This window comes from Rhodotorula paludigena (assembly GCF_050403205.1).
Source record: "Rhodotorula paludigena JCM10292 DNA, Rt_paludigena_JCM10292v1_ctg31, whole genome shotgun sequence".
NCBI classification, from domain to species: domain Eukaryota; kingdom Fungi; phylum Basidiomycota; class Microbotryomycetes; order Sporidiobolales; family Sporidiobolaceae; genus Rhodotorula; species Rhodotorula paludigena.
In genome coordinates, this window is record NW_027481427.1 from 153,600 (window position 1) to 176,039 (window position 22,440).

Consider the following 22,440-nt stretch of genomic DNA (forward strand, 5'->3'; position numbering starts at 1 on the left):
CCCCTGGATTCCCTCGCGGGGCGCCTCCTCGCCTTCCGCGCCGGGGAGTCGGGGACCTTCCGCCCGCGCCGCCGTCGCATTCGCCTCGATCGCCGCTGCCCCTTTGGGCTTGGGCGCTGTCTCTCACACCGGGTCACGCGCTTTGATGAACGCCTTGTTTTGGCACCACACCGGGTCACCCCGAATTTGCTCAAGCCGCGCCGCTGTCCTCCTTCTTCTCGTCGTTCGGAAACCAGGCCGGTTGGAATGCTGGCTCGTCGCGCCATGCCTGCGGCCCGTCGCTCTAAGTATCGCTAGCGCTGCTGTTTGAAACACGTCGAACGGAAGTCGAGTGGCCGCGCTCGTCGCGACGTCTCGACAAATGGCCCGTGAAGTCCGATGCGCTGCCTCGCTGCTGTCTGCTTTGGCGAGTTTTCCTGCTTCGGCTTTGTCTTTTATCTCAGCTTCCATGCCTTCTGACGCTGAAGCGTAGACCTGAAGATCGCGGATACGTCTGCCTACGCTCTTTCCAGCCCGCAGCCAGGGAAAGCTGCACATCGTCAAGTTCATCTCGTTTAGAGCACAGGCCAGCACAGCGCACCGTGGCGAGCGCCCGCTGCTCGCGCCCGCCAAACTCGAATTGCGAGGCAGAGAGAGAAACAACATGGCACGAACGCTACACGAACGCTACACGCCCTCCGTCCTTCGACCGGCTCAAGTTGTACACACCCGCCCTTCATGTTCCTGCTCCTTCACCCTTCTCCTTTGTCCCAGCTCAGACCTTTGCGCCCACAGGCTGCTGCTGCCCGTGGTAGCCCACATCGTAGCCCTTCCCGCCGCCCGCTGCGTGCCCCTGCTGCTGCCGCTGCTCGCCGTACTGCGCCGAAGCGGGCGCGTCCTTGCTTGGCGCGTCGGCCTGGTAGGCGTAGCCTGTTTGTCAGGAAGTCATCAGCCTCTAGCGTAGCGTTTGGGAGGAGGGAGGAGCGGCGGACGACAGACGGAGCACTGCAGGCGGCGGAACGCCGGGCGGTCAGCGGCTCGCTCGCGCAACGGGAAAGAGGAGGACCTAGAGAGCGCACCATCCACAAATGCTTGGCCTTGAAGGGGATCTGCGCGTGCCGCCCGTCGGAAGAAGTCAGTCTGTAGTCCGGCGACCATTGCTGCACCGCCCCCTCGTCATCTCGCACGACCCCTCGCCGTCGAAGCACAAGAAGAGAGAGGGAGAAGGAGGCGCACGAGTGGGACCCAGAAGAGCTCGAAGCGCTTGCGCTGCTTGACCTGCACGCACGAGTGGTTGTGGCACCGCGGGCACACGCGCTGCTCGCCCGTCCCCTCTGGCTTCAACCTGCCGATTCGTGGTGTGGGGAGCTGTCAGGGGCGCGTATGGGGAGCAGGAGAGGTAGGACGCACGACTGCCCGACGCCGAATACGATGGGGAGGCAGAGGAACATGGTTGGATCGTGAGGGGAGACGGGCGCGCCGATGGGAGGCGCCAAGGAGGTGCAAGATGCACGTGACGGCGTCTCACAGCTTTCGCTTTTCTCTTTGTGCACCAGTCAGCTTTACGAGAAGGAGGGTCGCCGCGACATGGCAGCACCCCGGAAGGAATCCTTCCGCGAAAGACCCTCCTGACACTTGACTCGAGGAAGAGCAACTGCCAGAACTCGAGCCACTATCTTGCGCAGTATGCTCGAGTCGGCTCGTCGTGCGCCTTGTGCTCGGCGGAGAAGCCTGCATCCAGCATGTCAGAATCATGAACCGATTCGCATTCTGCGGTTCACAAAACGGGGTCAGGACAGCAGTGGCGGCGGCAACGAACGATCCGACACGGCGGATGCCCACATGCTTTGGACCTGCAAGGTGCATCTCTGAGCTAGCAGAGGTCTTGTTTACGCAGCAAGAGACATGTGCTCAAGGGATGCAAGCAAGCGGCCAGAGCAGATACGCAGATGCTCTCGTCCATCTTATTGCGAGAGACAGGGGCGCATCCGTGCCGCATGTTGTAGAGCGGCCGTAGCAGGGTTGTGTAACGGGTCGGCCTGATTCACTGACCTGCGAGTACCTCGACAGCAGGTTAAGGCGCCGGGAGACGTCCGAATGAGACCAATGTGAGCGACATCGCCTTTGTCAATGAGGACATGCACAGTCGAGACGTGAGCAAGCAAGAGCGGGAGCAGCAAGTCCAACCGCGCGCAAGCGACTCAGGGTGAGCAGAGTGCAAGACAATGGCCAGGTTGGGAGGATGGTGACGAAGCGAGGTGAGCACGCCGGCATCCTCGGGAGGCGCGGCAGAAGCCGTGGGTGCCAAGAGAGCAGTGTTGTAGTCGCTTGGACGGGTCCAGGACCAGCCCGGACGGTGGCAGGGGCGAGGGAGAGCGGGTGCACGGCGAGTGAGCGCGGACCGCGTTGCTCGCGCGCAGAGGGGCAAAGGCGCCGAGGGGCGCAGGGCGGCCCTCTCTGCCCGCACCCTGCGTCGGTAGACTGGTCCTTGCGCCCGTCTACGCCCCACTAGCTCGCTAGCCCTCTCCGCCCACCCATCATGGCGTCCACCGCTCCCGAGGCTACCAAGTGCGGCCCCCGCCCCCTTCGCTTCTTCACGCCCCCCTGCTCGCCCCCGCGCCTCGCCCGCCCACGCCCCCCCTGCCAGCCCGTGTGACCGCGCAAACGACGCACGCAGACGTTCTGCCGTCGACGAGCGCGGCACCGCATTCGCACAGGCTGAGGGGACGGCAGGGTGGCGACGGCCTTCTTGTCGAGACGATGCGCTGACGGCTTGCCCCGCCCTCTCGCGTCCTGTGTGCGCCCCTGCAGGCCTGAGACCCCCGCCGCCGAGGCTCCCGCCCAGGCTGCCGGCCTCGAGAACCCCGAGGAGGCTCTCATCGAGTCCAAGTGCGTCCCCCGCCCCCTCTCGCTCGCCGGCTCGTCCGAGTGACGAGGCGCACCACGGCGACACCCGCTGATCCTTGCTCGTGTGCACCCGCAGCTGGGACCAGGTCATTGAGTGAGTCTATCCAGCCACCGTCTGCGCATCAGGCTGCCCGTATTCACCTCCCTCGCCCCGCTTCCGCAGCAACTTCGACGACATGAAGCTCCGCCCCGAGCTCCTCCGCGGCATCTACGCCTACGGGTGCGCTCTCAGTCGCATCCACAGCTCCGCACCGTTCTGACAAGCCCCGCGCCGTGCAGTTTCGAGCGCCCCTCGGCCATCCAGCAGCGCGCCATCATGCCCGTCGTTGCCGTGCGTCTCTCACATCCGCTTCGTTCGGCGCATATTCAAGGGGCTCACACCCTTGCTCTGGCGCATTGCAGGGCCACGACGTCATTGCCCAGGCCCAGTCCGGCACGGGCAAGACGGCGACGTTCTCCGTCTCGATTCTCCAGTCGATCGACACCTCGCTCAAGCAGCCCCAGGCGCTCGTCCTCGCGCCGACGCGTGAGCTCGCGCAGCAGATCCAGAAGGTCGTTGTCGCCCTCGGCGACTACATGAACATCGAGTGCTTCGCCGCGGTCGGCGGCACGTCGGTCCGCGAGGCGATGCAGGCGCTCAACGAGGGCGTGCACGTCGTCGTCGGCACCCCGGGCCGTGTCTACGACATGATCCAGCGCCGCGCGCTCAAGACGGACCACATCAAGATCTTCTGCCTTGACGAGGCCGACGAGATGCTCTCGCGCGGTTTCAAGGACCAGATCTACGACGTCTTCCAGCTCCTCCCGCCCACGACCCAGGTCGTCCTCCTCTCGGCCACCATGCCCGCCGACGTTCTCGAGGTCACGACCAAGTTCATGCGCGACCCGATCCGCATCCTCGTCAAGCGCGACGAGCTCACGCTTGAAGGTATTAAGCAGTTCTACATCGCCGTCGAGAAGGAGGAGTGGAAGCTCGAGACGCTCTCCGACCTCTACGAGACCGTCACCATCACCCAGGCCGTCATCTTCTGCAACACGCGCCGGAAGGTCGACTGGCTCACCGACAAGCTCCAGGCCCGCGAGTTCACCGTCTCGGGTGCGTCTCTTCTCGTCCGCGGTGTTATCTCGTGGTTGCTGACTCGTGTGTGCGCAACCCCGCAGCGATGCACGGCGACATGGAGCAGGGCCAGCGCGAGGTCATCATGAAGGAGTTCCGCTCGGGCTCGTCGCGCGTCCTCATCACGACCGACCTCCTCGCGCGCGGCATCGACGTGCAGCAGGTCTCGCTCGTCATCAACTACGACCTCCCGTCGTCGCGCGAGAACTACATCCACCGCATCGGTCGCGGCGGCCGCTTTGGTCGCAAGGGTGTCGCCATCAACTTTGTCACCACCGAGGACGTCCCCGCCCTCCGTGACATTGAGCGCTTCTACAACACCCAGGCGAGTCTTGATCTACTCTCGCGCGGAAGAACGAGGACGAGGCGCTGACTTGGTGATTCTCGCGCATCTCCCAACCCTGGTCCTCTACCTCGTCTCGTTCGCCTACCCGCACTCTCCTGTCTCCGATACTCTTCCAACAGATCGACGAGATGCCCATGAACGTTGCCGTGCGTATCGAAACACTCACGATGGAGACTTGGCGCAGAAAGACTGACCGACACCTCCGTCTCGCAGGACCTCATCTAAGCGCGCATGCGTTACCTCGGGCGGTCACGATGCCCTTCCGCGAGGCGACTGGGTGTATCGGGCGAAGTGCTTTGTCAGGAGCGCGTAGAGGGCGGTACCCTCTTGCGTTCCCCTTGGACGAGCTTCATCCGTCTCGCCGCCCTTTTCCTCTTGTTGTCCCACTCCCTTCCTCTTCTTTTTTCCCTTTTGCAGCACCACCCCCCGCTTTGCTCTTTTCTGTCGTGGTTCTTCTCTTACATCCCCTCCCCTCTTCCTCCCTCACACCCCCTCCCTAAAAGCCTTTTCGACTCCTCGTAGCTGGCAATTGTAACTTCTCACTCTCCCCGCCTTAGCTTCCCTTGCCTTCTCCCGTGAGCTCAGCCCACGAGGCTCTCTGTCGGGCGCAACGGACTGATGCGCGTGTTCTTGCGAGATCAGGGGAGGGCTCGAGACGGCCTCCCGGCAACGCGGCAACGCTCGACTGCTTCCTCTTCTCCAGCCCTTGCTCGCTCTACCAGATCAAGCGATGCAGGGAGTGGACACTCGAGTGCTGCACAATCGTGCGGGCCGTGAAGCGCACTAGCCTGACCCCCACAGCGCTCTTCGCGCGGTTCACCTCCCGCCTCAGCGCTCTCATCCTCAGCTCCTCGCTATCGCTGTGCACATCGCAGTGATGCACACAAGCCCCGTACTGTGCTGCTCCCGCTGGAACTTGTCTCTGCGCACGCGCAAAGCCCGCAATTCCCATGTCGTGCTAGCGCGTCCACGTCATCCCATCTTCGGCCCCATCTTCAAAGGGCTGATCAAGATCAGCGCCAGAGACTGCTTTCGGCGCACGACGCGCCCGCGCAGCTTGCTCTCCTGCTTTCCACCGCACCACCGCCTATGCTCGCCCTGACTGCTGCTGCCGCCCTGGCGGCGCTTCCTGCGCTCGCCTCTCCCCTCGCTGCTCCCCTCGCTGCTCGACAGCTGATTCAGGAGGCCAACACGACTGCACCTCCTCCCGCGACTGCCTACACCCCTGATCTGGACATCCTCAATGCCCTGCCGATGCCGCTTGACCGTATCGGCACGGACAATGCGACCCTCTGGAACGTCTCGCTCCCGGACTCGCCCTCGTACAACTACTCGGGCCCGTCCGTCCAGCAGGCGCGCGATGAGCTCACCCGGTTCAGCCAAGCTACTGCGGTAGCGTACCAGGCCGAGTTCTTCGAGATTGCGGGCAATGCGACTGTCGAGCGTGTCTTCTCTGGCGGCGACTTCCGTGAGTGCTTCTTTCGCTTTGGCTCGTCTCGTGCTCACTCGTCGACATCCAGACGAGGCGCTGGTCTATATCCCGGAGAAGCACCAGCTCTTCTTCATCCCCAACCTCGGCACGTCGCAGTTCCTGATCGACCTCAACACGTCGACCCTGCACAACTTTACGGCTTCGCCGCCCGTCGAGAACGCCAACGGCGCGACGTACCACGACGGCAAGCTGTACATCTCGACCAACGGCGGCAACGAGACCAACTCGGCTGTGATCGCTGTGGACGTGCAGACGAACCAGTCGTCGATTGTCATCGACAACTACTAGTGCGTTGAGAGACGCGCCCGATGCTCGCGAGTGCACAAACTGACTCTGACATCCCGTTTGCAGCGGGCTCCGCTTCAAGTAGGTCGACCTGACCGGATTCGGCTGGCCTCTGTCGCTGACAATCCCGCCACATTGCAGCGCCGTGAACGACATCGTGGCGGACGATGCGGGCAACCTCTACTTCACCGATGCGTCTTACGGGCAGCTGAACGGCTTCAACCCTCGCATCCCGCAAGTCGAGAACTCGGTCTACCTTTACAATGCCACGACAAAGCTTGTCCGGTGCGTACCGTTAGCAATTTGCCGTGAATCTTGCATACTCATTCGTAAATTCCGATAGTCCCATCGTTGACGGCATCCAGCAGCCCAACGGCCTCGTCTTTTCGCCGGACGGCTCCGTCCTCTACGTGACCGACACGGGCAGCTCTCGCGGCCCGGTCCTCCCCGCAACTGTCGGCCCACGCACCATGTGAGCACCCGAGGCTTCAGTTATACACTGTACAGCGCTGACAAGCGTGCTAAGCTATGCTTTCGATGTTGTGCCCGGACCGTTCTTTGCGAACCGCCGCGTCTTCTGGCGCAACCCGTCGGGCGTTCCTGACGGCATCAAGGTGCGCCTTCCGTTTGCCCTCTTTGCACACTCAGCTACAGGTGTTGACAACCAGCTCGCAGGTTGACACCGCCGGCCGCGTCTGGTCCGAGTTCGGCGGTGCCGAGCAGAGCGCCATCGAGGTGATCAACCCGGACGGGCAGCTGCTCGGGCTCATCCAGCTTCCCGGCAGGGCGACGCAGCTCGCGTTCGTCCCTGCCACTGAGGAAGGCCAGGGTGACGACCTGTGGGTCACGGGCGAGGACTCGGTGTACCGCATCACGGGTGCGCTTCTAGCGTCCTTTCTTTCCCATCAGGATGCGGTCCGGCTTACGATTTCTTCGCCTCTAGGTCTCAACGTGACGGGTGTCCGCGTCGTGTGATCGTGCGCACTGTGCAGCCCACAAAAATCAGCTCCTGCACAGAACAACCAATCCTCAACTGCATGCTGCAAAGAAGCCCGTCGTTCGTCAACCTTGCCGCCGCGTGCACGAGTGAGAGGCACGCTTGAGGCACTGAGGGACGCTGCGAAGCGCTGACGGACGCAAGCAGGAAGTACGGGTCCACCTCATCGCCTTTCTTGTCAGCCTGAGGACCGTTTTGCGCAGGCTTGACGGGCTGTCGACTTGGGCGAGAAGCGCTAAAGAGCCCATGATGGCGCGCATCGCGTCTGATGTGCAGCGCTGGAGTATCAATCGTCGATCTGTTGGAGGAGTAACGGAGACAGGCGAGTGCGGGTAGGCGAACGAGACGAGGTAGAGGACCAGGGTTGGGAGATGCGCGAGAATTACCAAGTCAGCGCCTCGTCCCCGTCCTTTCGCGCGAGAGTAGGTCAAGACTCGCCTGGGCGTTGTAGAAGCGCTCGATGTTACGGAGGGCGGGGACGTCCTCGGTGGTGACAAAGTTGATGGCGACACCCTTGCGACCAAAGCGGCCGCCGCGACCGATGCGGTGGATGTAGTTCTCGCGCGACGACGGGAGGTCGTAGTTGATGACGAGCGAGACCTGCTGCACGTCGATGCCGCGCGCGAGAAGGTCGGTCGTGATGAGGACACGCGACGAGCCCGAGCGGAACTCCTTCATGATGACCTCGCGCTGGCCCTGCTCCATGTCGCCGTGCATTGCTGCCGCGAGTTTTCGGCAGTCCTGCAAGCAAAGGAAAGATGTGCTCCCTGCAGGCGCAACCATAGTGCAGAAGGGAACTTGAGAAGGTCACACTCTCGGTCAAGGGACGTCGACGTCGACAAGTATTCTTGCAGGAGGCATTGCGTAAGTGATCTCACAGAAAGACAACAGCAGGGAAGGGAGTGCGGACTGAGAAAGCAGAGGTGAGCGAGCGCTTCACAGCTCGACGGTTTGGATCCTCGTTCCGGGCACGACCTGAGTCCTCGCACGAGGCTTGCGCTGCGTGTCAAGCGCGCGCTCGACCTCCTGCGTCAAAGCGCCATAGAAGCCGTACCCGTCGGAGTATGTGATCTCGTCCTCGGCGGACGTCTCGATGCGGCCGTTGCGAAGTGACGACAGCGGCTTGCCCGTGCGGACGTCGATTTCGCCAGCGAAGTGGTCGACGTAGGTCGAGTTGGGCTTGCGGTTCGCCTCGGCGTGCAGCTGCTTGAGCAGCCGCATGACCTCGACGAAGTACGAGCGGAGAGCGTCGAGGAACCGGCTGGTCTGGCGGTGCTTGGATGCGGCGCAAATCGAGATGGAGTCAGGCTGCAGGGAGACATGCAACCGAGTAAGACCGGGGTCTGATGCGAGAAGGAATGAGGTCGAAGCAGGCGCACCTTGATGATGTCTACGCGCGGTGCGAGCAAAGGATGGGAATCAGAGACAGGTGAGCAACAGACTTCGTTGGGAGCAACGGAGTAGATGATGCCAAAGGTGGAGAACGGGAAGGGGGCTCGAGGACAGGGCGGAAGAAGGACGTACAACCCAAGCCAAAGCCGTCGCTAACGACAGGCCCGAAGCCGAAGAGTCTGAGCGAGATATCACCGCAGTTCGAAGTCGACAAAGTCGAGTGGCCGAGGGTGGCGTAGCCCGGGTCCTTGAAGAGCTCCGGAATGCGCGCCGCGATCGAAGCGCTCACCTCGCTCGAGTCCTCCGAGTCGGAGTCGCTGCTCGAGTTTGCCGGGTCCGGGCTGACCGTACCGTTCTCGAGCGCCGAGTTGGCACGCGCGCGCTGCTCGGCCTGCTGCGCGAGGCAGTACATGGCGTACAGGAGGCGGTCCTGCCCGAGGCCTTGCGAGCACTCTTTCGTGAGCGCGGTGTGGACCTTGCACGCTTTACGCAACGCTTCGATCTTGTCGCGCGGCGAAGCATCGGAGCAGAATTTCTTGACAAACTCGACCGACCTGCGGAAAGATGGCGTTGTCAGTCGTGCAAGTAGCGGTACGAGCACATGGCGCGAGCGTACTCGGGCGTGACGCTGCGGATGGCTTCCGTGCGGCCGTGCAGGAAGTTCTTGGTCATGGCTGGCTCGTAGGTCGATTCGATGCGGCCGTAGAGCGAGAAATATGCGGCTTGGTACGCCATCTGGACGAACGCATCGGGCGAGAAGCCGTGCTCTGTAGACGCGCCTCGTCAGCAGAAGAACGGGAGGCGAAGACGGAGAGCATGGCAAGAGACAAGACTGACGGGTGATGGCGTTCTTGCCGTAAACCTCGAACTCGAGCGCAACAGCCTCGTTCTGGCAGATGAGGTCGGATAGCCTCGTCTCGGCGAAGCGCTGTACGATGTATCCGTGAGCTCAAGCCTGTGAAGGGGGGAACGGAGCCGGAACAAGGCAAACGTACGACTGCCATCTTGAGCTCCGGCGTCATGACCCACTCGAGCTTCTTCGGCGCGATGTCGATCTCCTCGGGCTCCTCGCCCTGCGGCTCGACCTTCTTGCCCGGCCCGCCCTTAGCCCACGGCGAGACCTTGGCCTTGAACAGCGTGCCGGCCGCCGAGTTGATCGAGCGGGCGAAACGCAGGATGAGCTCGGTATAGACGTCGGCGACATAGCTGCGAGCCCGATGCTCAGCTTCCTGCAACAGCATGCTGGGTGAAAGCAAAGCGCACCGGAGGACCGTGTGCCCGTCGACAGCCGAGTGCTCAAAGTTGATGCCCGCAGCGCCGTTCGCGGCAACGATGATTTGCAGCTGCGCGAGAATGGTAAACAAGCTATTGCGAGCACAGGGGAACAACCGAAAGGCAAAGAGACGAACCTTGTCGTACCAGCGGTTCGTGCACGTCCCGACCTGCACGCCCTTCTCGAGCTTGTACGTCCCGCAAAGCATGTTGTTGCACATCTCGCTCGCGTTCTCGGGGCTCGTGTCGTCGAGGCACACGACGAACAGCGCCTTGTCGATCACGTCGAGGCACATGGCGTTGCCCTCGTGCTTCGTCAGGTGGTGCCGGTGTCCGGCCCAGGTTGCGCGCCGCTCGGTCGAGAGGACGCCGAGAGACGACTGCGAGACCTGGTTCGGCGGCGTGCGGCCCGCGTCGGAGATGATGGCGGTGAGATTCGACAGGAGGGCGCGTTCCGTGAGAGCGGGGCGGTGCTTCGAGTCCAGGACCTGCGCAGTGGTTGGATCAGGACGAATACTCATCCATTGTGCTGCGCACGTCGCTACATACGTCAAACCAGTAGAATTGCCCCCGCGCCATGACGACGATATGGCGACTCGCCGGGTCGATCTCCATGCGGCACCCGGTCTTGGTGGGGATGCGCGACGTGCCAAACAGCTTGAGGTACTGACTCATGTCGAGCGGCGTGCCGCGGAACGCATCGGGTTCGAGCTGCCCTGTGCGAAGGTCGTGGACGAAAGCGAGAGAGGCGAGGATGAGAGAGGTTGCGCGCATCAACTGATTGCCGCGAGCAGGTGTGGGGTCGTCCCTGAGAGACAAGTTCCATCAGCTCGGTGAGGAAGACCTTCAGGATTGACGAGGCGCACTCGAGGATGAAGAAGGGATTGAGCGACAGGACGACCGACTCCGAGTGGCTCAGGTAGCTCTCCGTCTGTTCACGAGCACGCCAAGTCAGTAACAAACTCTGGCACGCTCGCAAGAGCGAGCACATCCAGAAATAAAGGCTCTACGCACCCACCACTCCTCAATGTAGCTCGCCTTCCCGCTCGCATACTGCTTGAGCCGCTCATGCAGCGCCGGGCCCTCCTTGTGCAGGAACTCGTCGACCACCTTCTTCGTGCGCTCGTGCTCGGAGTACGACTGTGCGGCGTGAAGGCGGGAGGAGTGGGATCGGGCCGAGGGTGGGGAAGAAGCAGCATCAGCTACAGCATCGCGACAAGAGCTCGTGCGGAGGGGCAGCAGCCACCAAGGACACAAGAGGGGCTGATGGTACCCCCTGCGCCCTTCTCGACGGCCCGTGTGATCGTCTGTCAAGTTGCACCGCCAAGGACGATGATCTCACCTGCAAGCCCTCGAGCGCGCGCACGTAACGGCGCATCGTGTCCTCGAGGGGCGGCACCGGGAGCTTGGGCAGCATCCCTTGCCCCTGGAACGTCTTGCCCGCCGGGAAGTGCGTCACGGGCGTCGATGACACCGTGTGCGGGCGGGACGGCATCTTGGGTGAGAGGCTGTGAAGGTCGGGGCGGTTGCTCTGACAGCGTTCTTGGGCTCTTTCAGCGATTGTAGCACTTTGAAGTAGCAAGCCGGACTGTCGACTTTGCGAGAGCAAGCGACGCGGGCGAGGAGCAAGACGACGACGAGGGGCCACGACCAAGTCCGAGCAGCGGACGATGCGGGGCCGCTGTTCCAGCCAGCGAGCACAGCGCGCACAGCCCCGACACTCGGCGTGCGCGTGATTCGCAGATCTGACGCGTCGGGGCAAACCGCGAAGTGCGTCTTGCGCGGCCGTCGGGGAATGGGCGCGATGCCGGCGTCTAGGCTTCCGGCCTTTGACAGACTCCTTCGGGACCTTCGGAGAATCACGCACGAGTGCAGAACGGCCCGAAGAAGGCGGCAGGGGGTGTGTGGACGGAGGCTACCGTCGGCCTTCTCAACGTCGTCCGGCGGGGAATGCTGTACTCAATTGTGCACAACAACCTAGGCCTCTACAAATGCTCGTACCGCATTCTTGTTACTCGCGCTTCTCGCGCTCATCCTCCCATTCAACCGGGACGACCCACTCCTCCGCTTGGGCCATAGTCGTTACGGGCGACTCGACGTAGTAGCTGCGCATGAGCACCACAAGCAATGCGAGCACAAGGCCGAGTGACGAGTTGACAGTTGATGGCCAGGCCGACATGCCGATGTCGATCAGGCCGAGGAGAAGGACGCTGTGGAGTTGTGAGAAGCGAGGAAGGAGTAAGCGCCTGAAGCCGCAAGAGCGCCATCTCGCTTGTCCCGCGTGTATCATACTTCCGATGCTTGAGATACAGCAGATAGTTCGAGCTTTGCTGCGCGCGTCCAGGACGGGGCTGCAATGAAGGAGGCACTCACCCCTGCATCCCGTTCAGCGACCCCTCTCCCTCCACTCCACCGAGCACGAGCCACGGCAGGCTCCACGCGAACCAGGCGTAGAACTGCGGGTGCAGCGACCGCGCGCAGAGGATGCCCGTGAGGTTCGACAGGAAGAACATGGTCGGGATGCCTGCGATTCGTGTACCGGTTGGGCGAAGGTGCGACAGTCAGCTCGGCATGCAGGGTCAAGTCGCGAAGGACATGCAACGCACGGTTCGTGGAGAGCGCCGTCAGTCCGGCCTTCCTCCCCGGCCGCTCGAGGCCGCGCCGCAGCAGCCTCGCGACCCCGCCGTCCTCCTGCGTCCACTTGAGCGCCCACGCTGCAAGCCCGGCCGCATGCGCGCATAGGAGCACGCTGCCCCAGCGCGGGTTCTCGAACGCCTCTTGGCCGAGCCAACGCCAGTTCATCGTGTAGCGCCAGTCGAACGCGCGGCCAAAGTCGAACGCTTGGCGCAGGTAGGTGATCGTGTGTGACTGGGAGGGGAGCGTGAAGGGGAGCGAGAAGAGCGTGAGAGGGCCGAGGAGGAGAACGAGGTGCGAGAGGAGGGAGAGGGGGGAGTGGAAGGTGAAGAGAAGGTAGAACAGGGCGGGGAGGAACAGGAGGGTCGACATCTTGATCGAGAGTGCGCAGCTGTGCGACGGAGTGAGGCGACGATCAGAGCAATCGACCACAAGTCGCCTTGCTCCAAACACGGAAGTTCCTGCGCACCTGAGCAGCACTGTCCCCAGCATCCACCGCCGCTCCGTCGCCCTCCTCGCCCTCTGGCTGCTCCCGCCCGTCGGCACCACATACAGCGCGATTGCGCCGTACACGAACATCATGACGAGACCGTCGTTGAACATGCGGAGCATGTAGATCGAGTGAAGGCGCTTGGAGAGGGTGAGCGGGATGAGGGCGTATGGCGGGATCTGGGGTTGGTATGTGTGAGTCACGGATGCTGAAGAGTTGCGTCACACAGCGCATGCGCGAAGCTCGAGAAGGGGACGCACAGCCTTGTTGCGGCGATAGATGCCAAACATGACAATCGCGAGCGTTGCAAGGTAGACGCCGGCAAAGGCCCACTGGGCCCGCTCGAGGTGCTTGCCCCCCTCGGTCAGGTATGACAGCGCCGAATAGGCGTAGATGTGCAGGGCGGGGTAGCTGCATGTACACAGGTTTGCGTGAACATCCGACTCCAACTGAAGACGCAGGAACGAACGGAAACAGACGTACTAGGCCGGCCCTGACGCGCCCGTCATGAGACTGTAGTCCCTATCGCCGTCAAGGTACGCTTGCGCTTGTTGCAGGTAGGTCGAAAAGTCGATCTCGGTGTCTGTTTGAGCGTCGACTCGTCTAGTCAGTCTACGACAGGCAGGAACAGACTGGCAAAAGACCTGGAGTTGACACGCACATTTGACAAAGCGCACAATGCCGAAGCATAACAAGCATTCTGAGAGCAGCAGGAGGCCGGCGACGAGATCGAAGCATCGCTGGTGGTCGGTGAACAGGGCGAGCGGGTTTTTCAAGAGATGCGAGACAAGAGGTGGTACTGCGGGCCCGCTCGTCTGCCTGACGGGCGAGCGAGGATCTCGCACGTCGTCGTGTAGCTCCTGCACCTTGGCCGCTGCAGATGTCGGCGGTGCAGCACTCCGACGAGGAGAGCGAGGTGGTGGAGGTGGTGCGCCGTACATTCTGACGGCAAAGCACCTTGCGCGTCCACGTGACTCTCGCACAGCCTCTGCACGGCTGGGAAGCGTACGGTAGAAGCGAGGACCGCGTTGTCGCCGTTCGCTGCGTTTGTTCGTCGACAGCGTTTCGCCGCTCGCTCATCTCGTGGCCAGGCCGTACTAGGCAAGCTGAGCGGAGCTCGTGGACACCTATAACCATGTGCAAGGTGCGCTTTTCCGCCGTCTCGCCGTCTGCGTCGACTTTGCTCATCTCTTCGCGTCGCGACTCGTCTCGCTCCGTGCGAGCAGCACATACTTAACGCGCAGGCCAGCATCCGGGCACCGTGCTGCAGGAAGTGGTTCGACGTGCGTGCTTCCGCCGCCTGCCTCCGTGCGATGCGAGCGAAAGAGCTGACCTCGTCCTCCCCGCATGCTCCGCCGCCTGTCCACCTCAACCTCGGGCCCTTCACGATGATCGCGACGCCTCCAAACCTCATACGACTGTGTGCGACCCGCTCGCCCGCCTGACAGTGCGCAGAATGCCACGCCGAAGTGTCGGACCACCCGCTCGCGCGCACGACCGAGATGGCCTTCATGTGCAAGAAGTGCCGCAAGGCGTTCCGCAAGGACATGAGCACGTACGAGGAGAGCGACGAGTTCTGCCCGCACTGCGACAACCATTACGTGCGTCTCTGGTGTCGCCATGGGTTGCCGCCTCGTCCATCCGGCAGCTGGACAGCACCACGCGCGCCTTCTCTGTCTTGAAGCCCGCAGCTGACATGTCATTTGCCTGCAGGTCATCGAGGCAAAGACGCCGAACGCAATGCTGACGGTGGAGAGTGAAGACACCCGAGTTGACAACCGGTGCGTTTCCCTTTCCTTGCCTGCGGCCGCATTGTTCGCGAGGCAGGCAGCGGCGATATACCTGCCCGCTTGCCCAGCTCTCTTCTGACGCGAGGCGTGAACTGCTCCACGAACGCACACAGCGCCATCAAGGACGAGCGCATCGCAGCAGACGGCAAGATCGACACTTCGGAGCTCGACGAGTGGCTCACACAGCTTGATGGGGCACCTGGGCCCGAGCCCGGGGCAGAGGCTCGGCAATGACGCACCAGCAGTCGGGTGTTTTGGTCGGAGGAAGGGGCAGCGGATAGAGGTCCAGGACGGGATGAGCGAGGATAGTTGTTGTACCTGGTATCAACCCGCATATTCCGCATTGCACGCTAGACATGCACGACTCCGACGCGGGGCACTTGCCTCGATCGGGACCTACTCGCGCAACCACGTCTCTGGCCAGTTGCTTGGGCCCGTCTCTCGGCGTGCGCAACAGCGGTGCAGCGGGAACACGGCATTTGCGATAAAGTGCACAACAACAGACGCTACGACGTTGGGCCCTACCAGTACTCGGACTCACTCGTGCGCTGCACGACGTGGAGGATGCTGCTCCTCGGTAGACCGTAGGACGCGGCCGTGCGATCATCCTCTAGCACAGATCCCGCCCATACCAGGTTCTGCTCACCGAGCGAGAGATCCTCTCGCGCGGCGATGTGAGCCTTGAGCTCATGGATGCGGCAGAGGGGATGCACAGGGATCGCAATCTGCAGCGAGCGTTGCGGGGAAAGAAGGTCAGCGAGCAGGTGAGACGAAGGCAAGGGAAGTGACGCACATCGCGCCCGCTTGAAAGACGCGCATTGAGCGTGAAGCACCGCCCAAAGTCTACAATCGAGCTGGTCGGGACATCGGTGCGCTGGAGCGCCCTCGGAGCTGGCTCTTCTTCGTCCTCAGCAGCGACCGTTTCCTGCACACTCGGTGCGACAGGGGCACTCGGAGTCATGATACCTGAGAGCAGCGAGGCGCGGCAGTCGTCCCAGTTGAGGGCTCCCAGGTCGCTCAGCGTCTCGTCGTCGTCGTCCCCTTCCTCTGCAGACTCACTCTCCTCGACGACCAGAACATACAAAGCTGGACTCGCGGACAGCCTCGTCTGCGCCGTGTCGAGCGCCCACGACTCGTCCGTGATGCGCACGGCACCGATCTCGTCGACCAGCCGCTCCAGGTGGATGACCGTCTCGGGCTCGATGGAGAACAGGCGGCGCGCCTGGGCGCACAGCTCGGAGTGGTTCAAGGGACGCTGGAGAAGGTAGGTCACGTCGCCGTGACGCAGGTAGAGCGAGTCTGGGATGGAAGGCATGGTGGGCGTGTCTGCGAGGCGCGGACAGGACTGAAATGACAGGCAGGGCGTGGAGCGTGTTCGTCACGAGCGGTCCGCTGGTCCTCCCCAGGCAAGCGAGCAGCAAGCAGCAGTGCACGGAGGAAGAGAGAACGCGCGTCGTGTGCGCCTTGGAACGCCGCTTCGCCTCCTGTCGTCCCAGCCTCGCGAGCTGCAAAGTTCCAGGAGCGCACATCGAGCTGGCCCGGCGTGGCGCTGATTCGGAGCTCACATAGCGCGTGACAACTGACGCGCTGCTAGCAGGCTGGCGATCACGAATTACCGGCCAAGCTGGCGACAATAATCGACACAAGCGAGTTCCAGACGAGAGCGCAGAGGAAGAGCAGGAGCGTGCGGACGGCTCAAGCGCGTCGATCGCGACAGTTCGATGGCAGCGGAGTGCAGCTAGCTCATGCGCATAGCTTTCTGCGTCTGACGAGTGTTGCGCGGGAAGCAAGGACCGCGACTTCGCGACGAGAGCGGCGTCGATCCGTTCCGCTCACGTCGCCGCCCACCAGAGGGCATTTGCGCGAGCTCAAACGGTGCACTTGCTTCTGCTGCACTCTCTCGGAGGTCGACCGCTGCGCAACGAGGTGTTTGCGCTCTTCGTTCTCATCAGCAAACACCGCTTCGACCGCGTGCGCGCCTACCTGAGCGGTCCAGATCCGCCCGTCCGCCTCTAGAGCTGTCTAAAGGGGCGCCTACAAATCAGGCGGCTCCCACGAGCTTGCGAGGCGGACGTTGCCCATCCTCCCCACCGCGACCATGTCGGCCGTCCTCTCGCTCGGCACACGCGTCCAGGTGACTGCAGGCGTCGGCTACGTGCGCTTTGTAGGCCAGACAGCCTTCGCTGCGGGCAAGTGGGTCGGCGTCGAGCTGGACGAGCCCACCGGCAAGAACGATGGCAGCGTTGCTGGACAGCGCTACTTTGCGTGCGCAGAGGGGCACGGCGTGTTCGTGCGAGCGAGCATGGTCACCGTTCTGGACGAAGCAGGCGACACTGAGGCAGCACCGGTGCGTTTGTTGTCGCTGTTCCGCGCCCTGACCTTGCGACTAATCGTCAGCTCTGCAGTCGCCGAGTCCCTCCAACGCCGAGCCTGAGTTTAAAGTGCCTCCAGTACCATCGGCCAGCGTTTCTCGTCCCCTCTCACGCTCGACCACCCGTCCGCCGTCGACTACGAGTGCTCGCCCGCCCAGCCGTCCCGTCTCTTCCGCGACTGGACCGCGTCCGTCATCCTCGACGCCCGCTGTTCGCCGACCGTCCTCCGTTGCATCGAGCACAACGTCTGCAGCAGCGGACGTGCGCGCATCACCGGGCAAGCCGTCGTCTCGTGCATCTCTCGCCTCTCGCCCACCCTCTTCCGCCTCCGCTTCGGACCGCCGCACCTCCGTCCTCCCTCCGCCCTCCGCACCAGCATCCACCTCGAAACTCCCTCCTCCAACTCCCAGCGCCCGGCGGACAGGACTCGTCCCCCCAACTCCTCGCACGACCGGCCTCACGCGCCCATCCCCCTCACCCGCCTCCTCCACCTCGTCCGTCCCGAAAGCCGCCCCCACCAACTTTGCTCCGCCCGCGCCATCTCCCGCGCCAGCGCCTACGCCGCGCATCTCGCGCGTCGCCGCCGCTCGCGCCGGCGCGTCCGCGCGCTCTGGGATCGCAGGTCCTGCGCCCGGCATTGCGCCGGGGCTCAAGTCGCCGACGCTGCGCGCGACCGGCGCAGGGGCGGGAATGGCGCGCCAGCTGAGCGCGGGCAGCGCGAGCAGTGTTGGGAGTCTGAGCGGCGCGGGCGCGAGAGCTGGGAGTGCGGCGAGTGCACGAAGAGCGGGCGTCGTCTCTCCTCCGGCGCCACCTGATGTGCCGAGTGAGGACGAGGACGGCGAGGACGAGGTTGCGCGGGAGCAAGAGCACGAAGAATCGGCGGTGAACAGGCCCCTCGCTTCTGCACGGTCGGGCGCGGTGGCGAGGGAGGAGGGAAATGACCCGTTCTCGCTCCGCGGGACGGATGCACGACGAGCCGTCGAAGCTGTACGTTGCTCTCGCTTCTGACTTCTTGAAGCTCCGCACCCTGACTGACGCCGGCTTCGCTGCGACCCTGCAGACTGTCCCGCAGCGCTTGTACGACGAGCTCGCGGCCAAGCTGTCGATTGTCGAGCGGCGGCGCGCCGAGGACCGCGACAAGCTCCGGGAGCTGGACCGGTTGAGGGAGGAGGCCGACGAGTGGAACCGGGTGAGGGAGAAGACCAAGGCGAGGGTCGTCGAGCTCGTGGGCGAGGTCAAGGAGTTGAAGCGCGAGGTGCGGCACGACTCTCGCGCTAACGCTTTTCGATGTTGAGGACCGTCGAGCGGATATTGACATTGAGATCTTGTGCCTACAGAACAAGGACCTCTCCTCAGACCGTGACGCTGTCCAGTCCAAATTCGACGACCTGCAGGAACAGGTCGAGCACAGCCTCCTCGACAAGGAGATCGCCGAGTCAGAACTCGAGGAGGCCCAGGCGCGCGTGCTCGAGCTTGAGGGCCGGATCGGCGAGCTTGAGGTCGAGGTCGAAGTCGTCAAGGAAGAGAATGGTGCGCACCCTTTCGAGTACTGGCCGGTTCGGCTGCGACTGAAGCTGCGCTCGCACAGCCCGCCTCGAAGGTGCGGGAGACGCAGAGGTTGCGCGTGTCGCAGAAGGTGGCAACGAGGGCGCCTCAGCCCCGTCATCACTCGCCTACCGCCAGCTCGAAAAGCAGAACGCCCGTCTGAAAGACGCTCTTCTGCGGTGAGCCTTCTTTGTCCCTGTCCGCTTAGGCTCCGCTCACATGCTGTCCCTCAGACTGCGCGATTTGACTACGGAAACGGAGGCAGAGCACAAACGCAAGATCGAGTCTCTCGAAAAAGAGCTTGACCTGAGTGCCGACCTTCAAGGTGCACCTCAGACGCTTCTCCTGGTTGTCTACCCTCGCTGACTCTGTCTCGCAGCCGACCTCGACAACATGGCCGTCGAGCTCGATGCGGCCGAGAGCAAGATCGAAGATCTCAAGGCTCAGCTCGATGTTGCGGGTGAGGCGCAGGACATGCTTGAGGAGCTCACCGAGCGCAACATGAAGCTGCATGATGTGCGTGTCCTCGTTATTCTCGTTGCGGCGCACAGTCTGACGATACCTCGAGCAGGACAACGAGATTCTCAAGGCGGACGTCGAGGAGCTCGAAGCACTGCGCGAGCTCGCCGACGAGCTCGAGGAAAGTCACCTCGAAACGGAGAAGCAGCTGCAAGAAGAGCTCGGTTCGTTGCCGATTCTGCACGTCTGCGTACTTTTCGTTGACGCGCACGCTATTCGCAGACGTCAAGGACCTGCAACTTCAGGAGTTGCGTCGCCGCAACGACTCGCTCGAAGACAGCTGCGTCGACTACGAGGGCACGATCGGACAATTCCGCGAGCTTGTCAGCAGCCTGCAGGGGTGCGTCGTATCAGTCAGGCCTTCGATTCCGTCGTCTGTCTGACACCAAATCTACATTCGCAGCGATCTCGAGCAGCTGCGCGAGCACCAGGCTACGCAGGCGAACGAGTCGCAGTCGCTCACGAGTCAGTCGCAGGCGATGCTTAACCTCAACCTCAAGCTCCAATCGTCGGTGCTCAAGAGCCAGGTCAAGGCGATCGATCTCGAGCTGCGCAAGCTCGAGGCCAAGCAGGCCGCAGAGCACCTCGCGATTGTCAAGGTGCGTGAGATTGTCTCTTTCGGTACGAGCCGCGCGGTTGACTCCTCACATCGACAGCCATACCTCCTGCCGTCGTTCTTCGAGTCCGACGCCGACGCGGTCGAGGCGCTCCTCTTCTTTGAGCGCGTCACGTACAAGGTTGAGCTCCTCAACAGCTTCATCGAGCAGAACCACAGCGTCAGCGAGGCGCTCGACGGCGTTGTTCCGGAGGAGCTCGTCGGGATCTGCGAGGTGCGTTATATGTCTTGCATTGCTGTCTTGTCACCTTCCCACCGGCGCTGACGCCGACATCACACAGACTCGGGCCAAGCTTGGCCACTTTGCCGCCCTCAACCGCCGCTTCGCCGCGCACCTTGAGCGTTGTCAGCCCGAGACGTTCCTCAAGATGGGCCGCGTGTACCGTGAGGTCGCCACGGTCGAGCGCCGCATCGACGCGTTCATCGAGGCGCTGAGGAAAGAGGAGCTTAGGGAGGCCGAATGTGGCAAGGAGGTCGACGGGTGCGTGCGGGCCAATTCCCCGGTCCATTTACGCGAGACGCTGCTCTTTCGCTCATCGGGACGCCCTTGTTGGATCACAGCTTCATCGCGCAAGCCGAGCATCTTGCCGAAACGCACCTTGCCAACCTTGACCCGACGCTCGACCTTGCGGAGCGTGAAACCGCGTTTGTCCACTCACTGGACCTCGACTTCGACACTGTGGCAGCCGCTGCTGGGTTCGCAAAGCAGACTGTCGCGGGAGTGTCGCGTGACCCCGGTGCGCTCCGCATACAGCATCTTCGCACGGCGCATAGTATGCTGATCCAGCGATAGCAGAAGTTCAAGTCGACCTTGGCGATGGTGACCTCGACGACGCGATCTTCAAGCCGCTTCAGAACCTTGTCAACCACGCACGCAATGCCAAGGTGCTGACGAAGTGAGGCTTTCCGACCTGCAGCAGCAAGCCGAGCAGAGTTCTGATGTTCGAGACTCACAGGAAATTGCTGCGTCGTTTCGAAGATCTCAACGCGACCTCTTCGGCTCTCAGCGTCGATCATGCGCAAGGCTTCGAGACACTCGCCTACAACAGCAGCGCCATCGCCGGGGCCATGCTCAAGGTACGGCCGGTTGCTCGGACTTCTTCATCATCCGGCTCATCGTGGCTACATCGCAGCTCGCGTCCGACGTCCAGCACTATGTCGCCGAGATTCGCTCGACAAAGCAGCCCCTCGAGCTGCCGACGCTTCTGGCCATCGCCAAGGAGATCGCGGCCGTCGAGCTGGGCAAGCAATCGCCGCGCCCGCTCGAAGAGGTCAACGCGCTTCTGGTTCAGCTAACACAGAACATTGGCACGACGCTCACGACCGCCATGGAGCCGGAGCACGTTGTCAAGCGTGCGTAATCGCTGAATATGCGGACGAGATCAGCACTGACCTCGCGAGTTCACAGTCTCTTTCGATGCGCCATGGCTCGCGCGTGTGACGCAGCTACAGTCAAGTGCTGCGATCAACGTTGATGCCGAGCGCCAGGTCGTCAAGCTGAACGAGGAGATGCGCGACATGCTCCGCGACATGCGTGCAAAGGTGCGAATGCTCTCTCCCTCCGCGCGCCGCTTTCGTGCTTACAAACCGTATCCGCTCTACAGGACCAAGCTCACCAAGAAGCTGCCGTGAAGATTGAGCTCATGGAGAAGCGCTTTGAGGGCGTGAAGAAGCAGGCCGAGGCAATGACGGAGCTCGAGGGCGAGCTGGCGAAGAGCCGCAAGCAGGAGCGCACGTACGAGGAGGCCAACGAGGTGCTTCAGCGCGATCTCGACAAGATGGAGCAGGAGCTCGACAAGTTGCGCCAGGTCGCGGCAACGGCCGAGAAGCAGGGTGAGTCTGTTTACCCTCGACAAGGTCCGGCAGTTGCTGACGGGGCTTTTACAGGCCCGAATTCCGCCTCGCACGCCGATCCGTCGGTATACGAGGGCAACATGGAGACTTCCTACCTCATCGAGCAGATCACCTCGCTCCGTTCAGCCGTCCGCTTCCTGCGCTCGGAGAACGCCTACATCAAATCGCAGGATCTACTCTCCGATCTCGACACGCTCCCCACGTACGAGCTCCCGCCCACGCCGCCGCTCACGCCCGAACCGCCCGAGCCCGCCGAGCCCGCGCCGGACTTCAGCGGCCCGTCCACCCGACGTCCACCGTCAGCTCTCGCGGCCGAGTCCTTCGCCACACGCTCAAAGCGTCTCCTGCGCGAGGCGCGCCTCGTCTCGGCGACTCCACGACTCGTCGATGTCTCGCGCCCAGCGCTCGTCCCCGAGGACGGCCGCAAGCCGTGGCAGCGCGTGCAGCGCGACCCGCGCAGCCAGCTGTGGGCGGAGCGGGAGCGTGCGAGGGCGCTCGAGAGGAAGGTGCAGCAGCTGTGGGAGGAGCGGGCGTCACCGGTGCCCATCTGAGATTCGGACTGTACCTTTCGTCTTTCTTTCTGTGTCCCGTTTTTCTTGCTCAATATTTCATCCAATTGCACTGCATCGCATGCATCATCGCGCCTCAATGATAGGAGCGTCGTGAGAGGCGGATCAGGGAGTTCGCGGACTGTGTCGGGCTGCAGAAAGGGCTGACACGGAGGGTTCCACGCCCAACCCTCGTCCGCAGATAGTGACTGCAGTGCTCCAGCTCTTATACCACAGGGCGCACAAGCGGGGCTGGCCGCTTGCCCGGCTGAAGGTCGGACAGAA

General features: G+C 62.8%; 9 protein-coding genes across 9 annotated transcripts; 4 read left to right on the top strand and 5 right to left on the bottom strand.

Moving 5' to 3' along the window:
• Nucleotides 1-754: 754 nt before the first annotated feature.
• Nucleotides 755-1,430, bottom strand: JCM10292_001816 (uncharacterized protein; the record flags this gene model as incomplete). The annotated part of the gene is made up of 5 exons (XM_076650088.1): nt 755-909; nt 972-984; nt 1,059-1,088; nt 1,216-1,324; nt 1,390-1,430. 5 exons carry the CDS (start codon nt 1,428-1,430, stop codon nt 755-757), a joined length of 348 nt encoding a protein of 115 aa, XP_076504382.1.
• A 1,088-nt stretch (nt 1,431-2,518) lies between these two features.
• On the top strand, nt 2,519-4,574 carry JCM10292_001817 (uncharacterized protein; the record flags this gene model as incomplete). Its single annotated transcript, XM_076650089.1, has 9 exons — nt 2,519-2,547; nt 2,791-2,868; nt 2,963-2,980; nt 3,050-3,106; nt 3,166-3,217; nt 3,289-3,982; nt 4,048-4,328; nt 4,469-4,495; nt 4,563-4,574. The coding sequence occupies 9 exons, from the start codon at nt 2,519-2,521 to the stop codon at nt 4,572-4,574; spliced, it is 1,248 nt and encodes a 415-aa protein (XP_076504383.1).
• Nucleotides 4,575-5,438: 864 nt separating this feature from the next.
• Nucleotides 5,439-7,101, top strand: JCM10292_001818 (SMP-30/gluconolactonase/LRE family protein; the record flags this gene model as incomplete). Its single annotated transcript, XM_076650090.1, has 8 exons — nt 5,439-5,817; nt 5,870-6,128; nt 6,193-6,207; nt 6,268-6,411; nt 6,470-6,598; nt 6,653-6,740; nt 6,802-7,003; nt 7,070-7,101. 8 exons carry the CDS (start codon nt 5,439-5,441, stop codon nt 7,099-7,101), a joined length of 1,248 nt encoding a protein of 415 aa, XP_076504384.1.
• Nucleotides 7,102-7,513: 412 nt separating this feature from the next.
• JCM10292_001819 (uncharacterized protein) lies at nt 7,514-7,906 on the bottom strand (the record flags this gene model as incomplete). Its single annotated transcript, XM_076650091.1, has 1 exon — nt 7,514-7,906. The coding sequence occupies one exon, from the start codon at nt 7,904-7,906 to the stop codon at nt 7,514-7,516; it is 393 nt and encodes a 130-aa protein (XP_076504385.1).
• A 153-nt stretch (nt 7,907-8,059) lies between these two features.
• On the bottom strand, nt 8,060-11,282 carry JCM10292_001820 (choline/carnitine O-acyltransferase; the record flags this gene model as incomplete). The annotated part of the gene is made up of 12 exons (XM_076650092.1): nt 8,060-8,431; nt 8,503-8,513; nt 8,648-9,069; nt 9,132-9,282; nt 9,353-9,443; nt 9,511-9,721; nt 9,779-9,858; nt 9,925-10,275; nt 10,337-10,595; nt 10,654-10,718; nt 10,802-10,927; nt 11,130-11,282. The coding sequence occupies 12 exons, from the start codon at nt 11,280-11,282 to the stop codon at nt 8,060-8,062; spliced, it is 2,292 nt and encodes a 763-aa protein (XP_076504386.1).
• Nucleotides 11,283-11,798: 516 nt separating this feature from the next.
• ALG3 (dolichyl-P-Man:Man(5)GlcNAc(2)-PP-dolichol alpha-1,3-mannosyltransferase) lies at nt 11,799-13,852 on the bottom strand (the record flags this gene model as incomplete). The annotated part of the gene is made up of 7 exons (XM_076650093.1): nt 11,799-11,997; nt 12,161-12,311; nt 12,394-12,812; nt 12,891-13,090; nt 13,172-13,322; nt 13,395-13,494; nt 13,573-13,852. 7 exons carry the CDS (start codon nt 13,850-13,852, stop codon nt 11,799-11,801), a joined length of 1,500 nt encoding a protein of 499 aa, XP_076504387.1.
• Nucleotides 13,853-14,046: 194 nt separating this feature from the next.
• Nucleotides 14,047-14,935, top strand: HOT13 (Hot13p; the record flags this gene model as incomplete). Its single annotated transcript, XM_076650094.1, has 5 exons — nt 14,047-14,055; nt 14,138-14,194; nt 14,360-14,512; nt 14,625-14,692; nt 14,815-14,935. 5 exons carry the CDS (start codon nt 14,047-14,049, stop codon nt 14,933-14,935), a joined length of 408 nt encoding a protein of 135 aa, XP_076504388.1.
• A 287-nt stretch (nt 14,936-15,222) lies between these two features.
• JCM10292_001823 (ubiquitin-like domain-containing protein) lies at nt 15,223-16,016 on the bottom strand (the record flags this gene model as incomplete). The annotated part of the gene is made up of 2 exons (XM_076650095.1): nt 15,223-15,426; nt 15,495-16,016. 2 exons carry the CDS (start codon nt 16,014-16,016, stop codon nt 15,223-15,225), a joined length of 726 nt encoding a protein of 241 aa, XP_076504389.1.
• Nucleotides 16,017-16,799: 783 nt separating this feature from the next.
• Nucleotides 16,800-22,158, top strand: JCM10292_001824 (uncharacterized protein; the record flags this gene model as incomplete). The annotated part of the gene is made up of 19 exons (XM_076650096.1): nt 16,800-17,048; nt 17,107-18,060; nt 18,134-18,328; nt 18,411-18,603; nt 18,662-18,797; nt 18,852-18,943; nt 18,998-19,134; nt 19,190-19,301; nt 19,360-19,477; nt 19,541-19,736; nt 19,794-19,967; nt 20,035-20,234; nt 20,315-20,490; nt 20,550-20,649; nt 20,710-20,830; nt 20,887-21,106; nt 21,162-21,295; nt 21,358-21,586; nt 21,641-22,158. 19 exons carry the CDS (start codon nt 16,800-16,802, stop codon nt 22,156-22,158), a joined length of 4,254 nt encoding a protein of 1,417 aa, XP_076504390.1.
• Nucleotides 22,159-22,440: the final 282 nt, after the last annotated feature.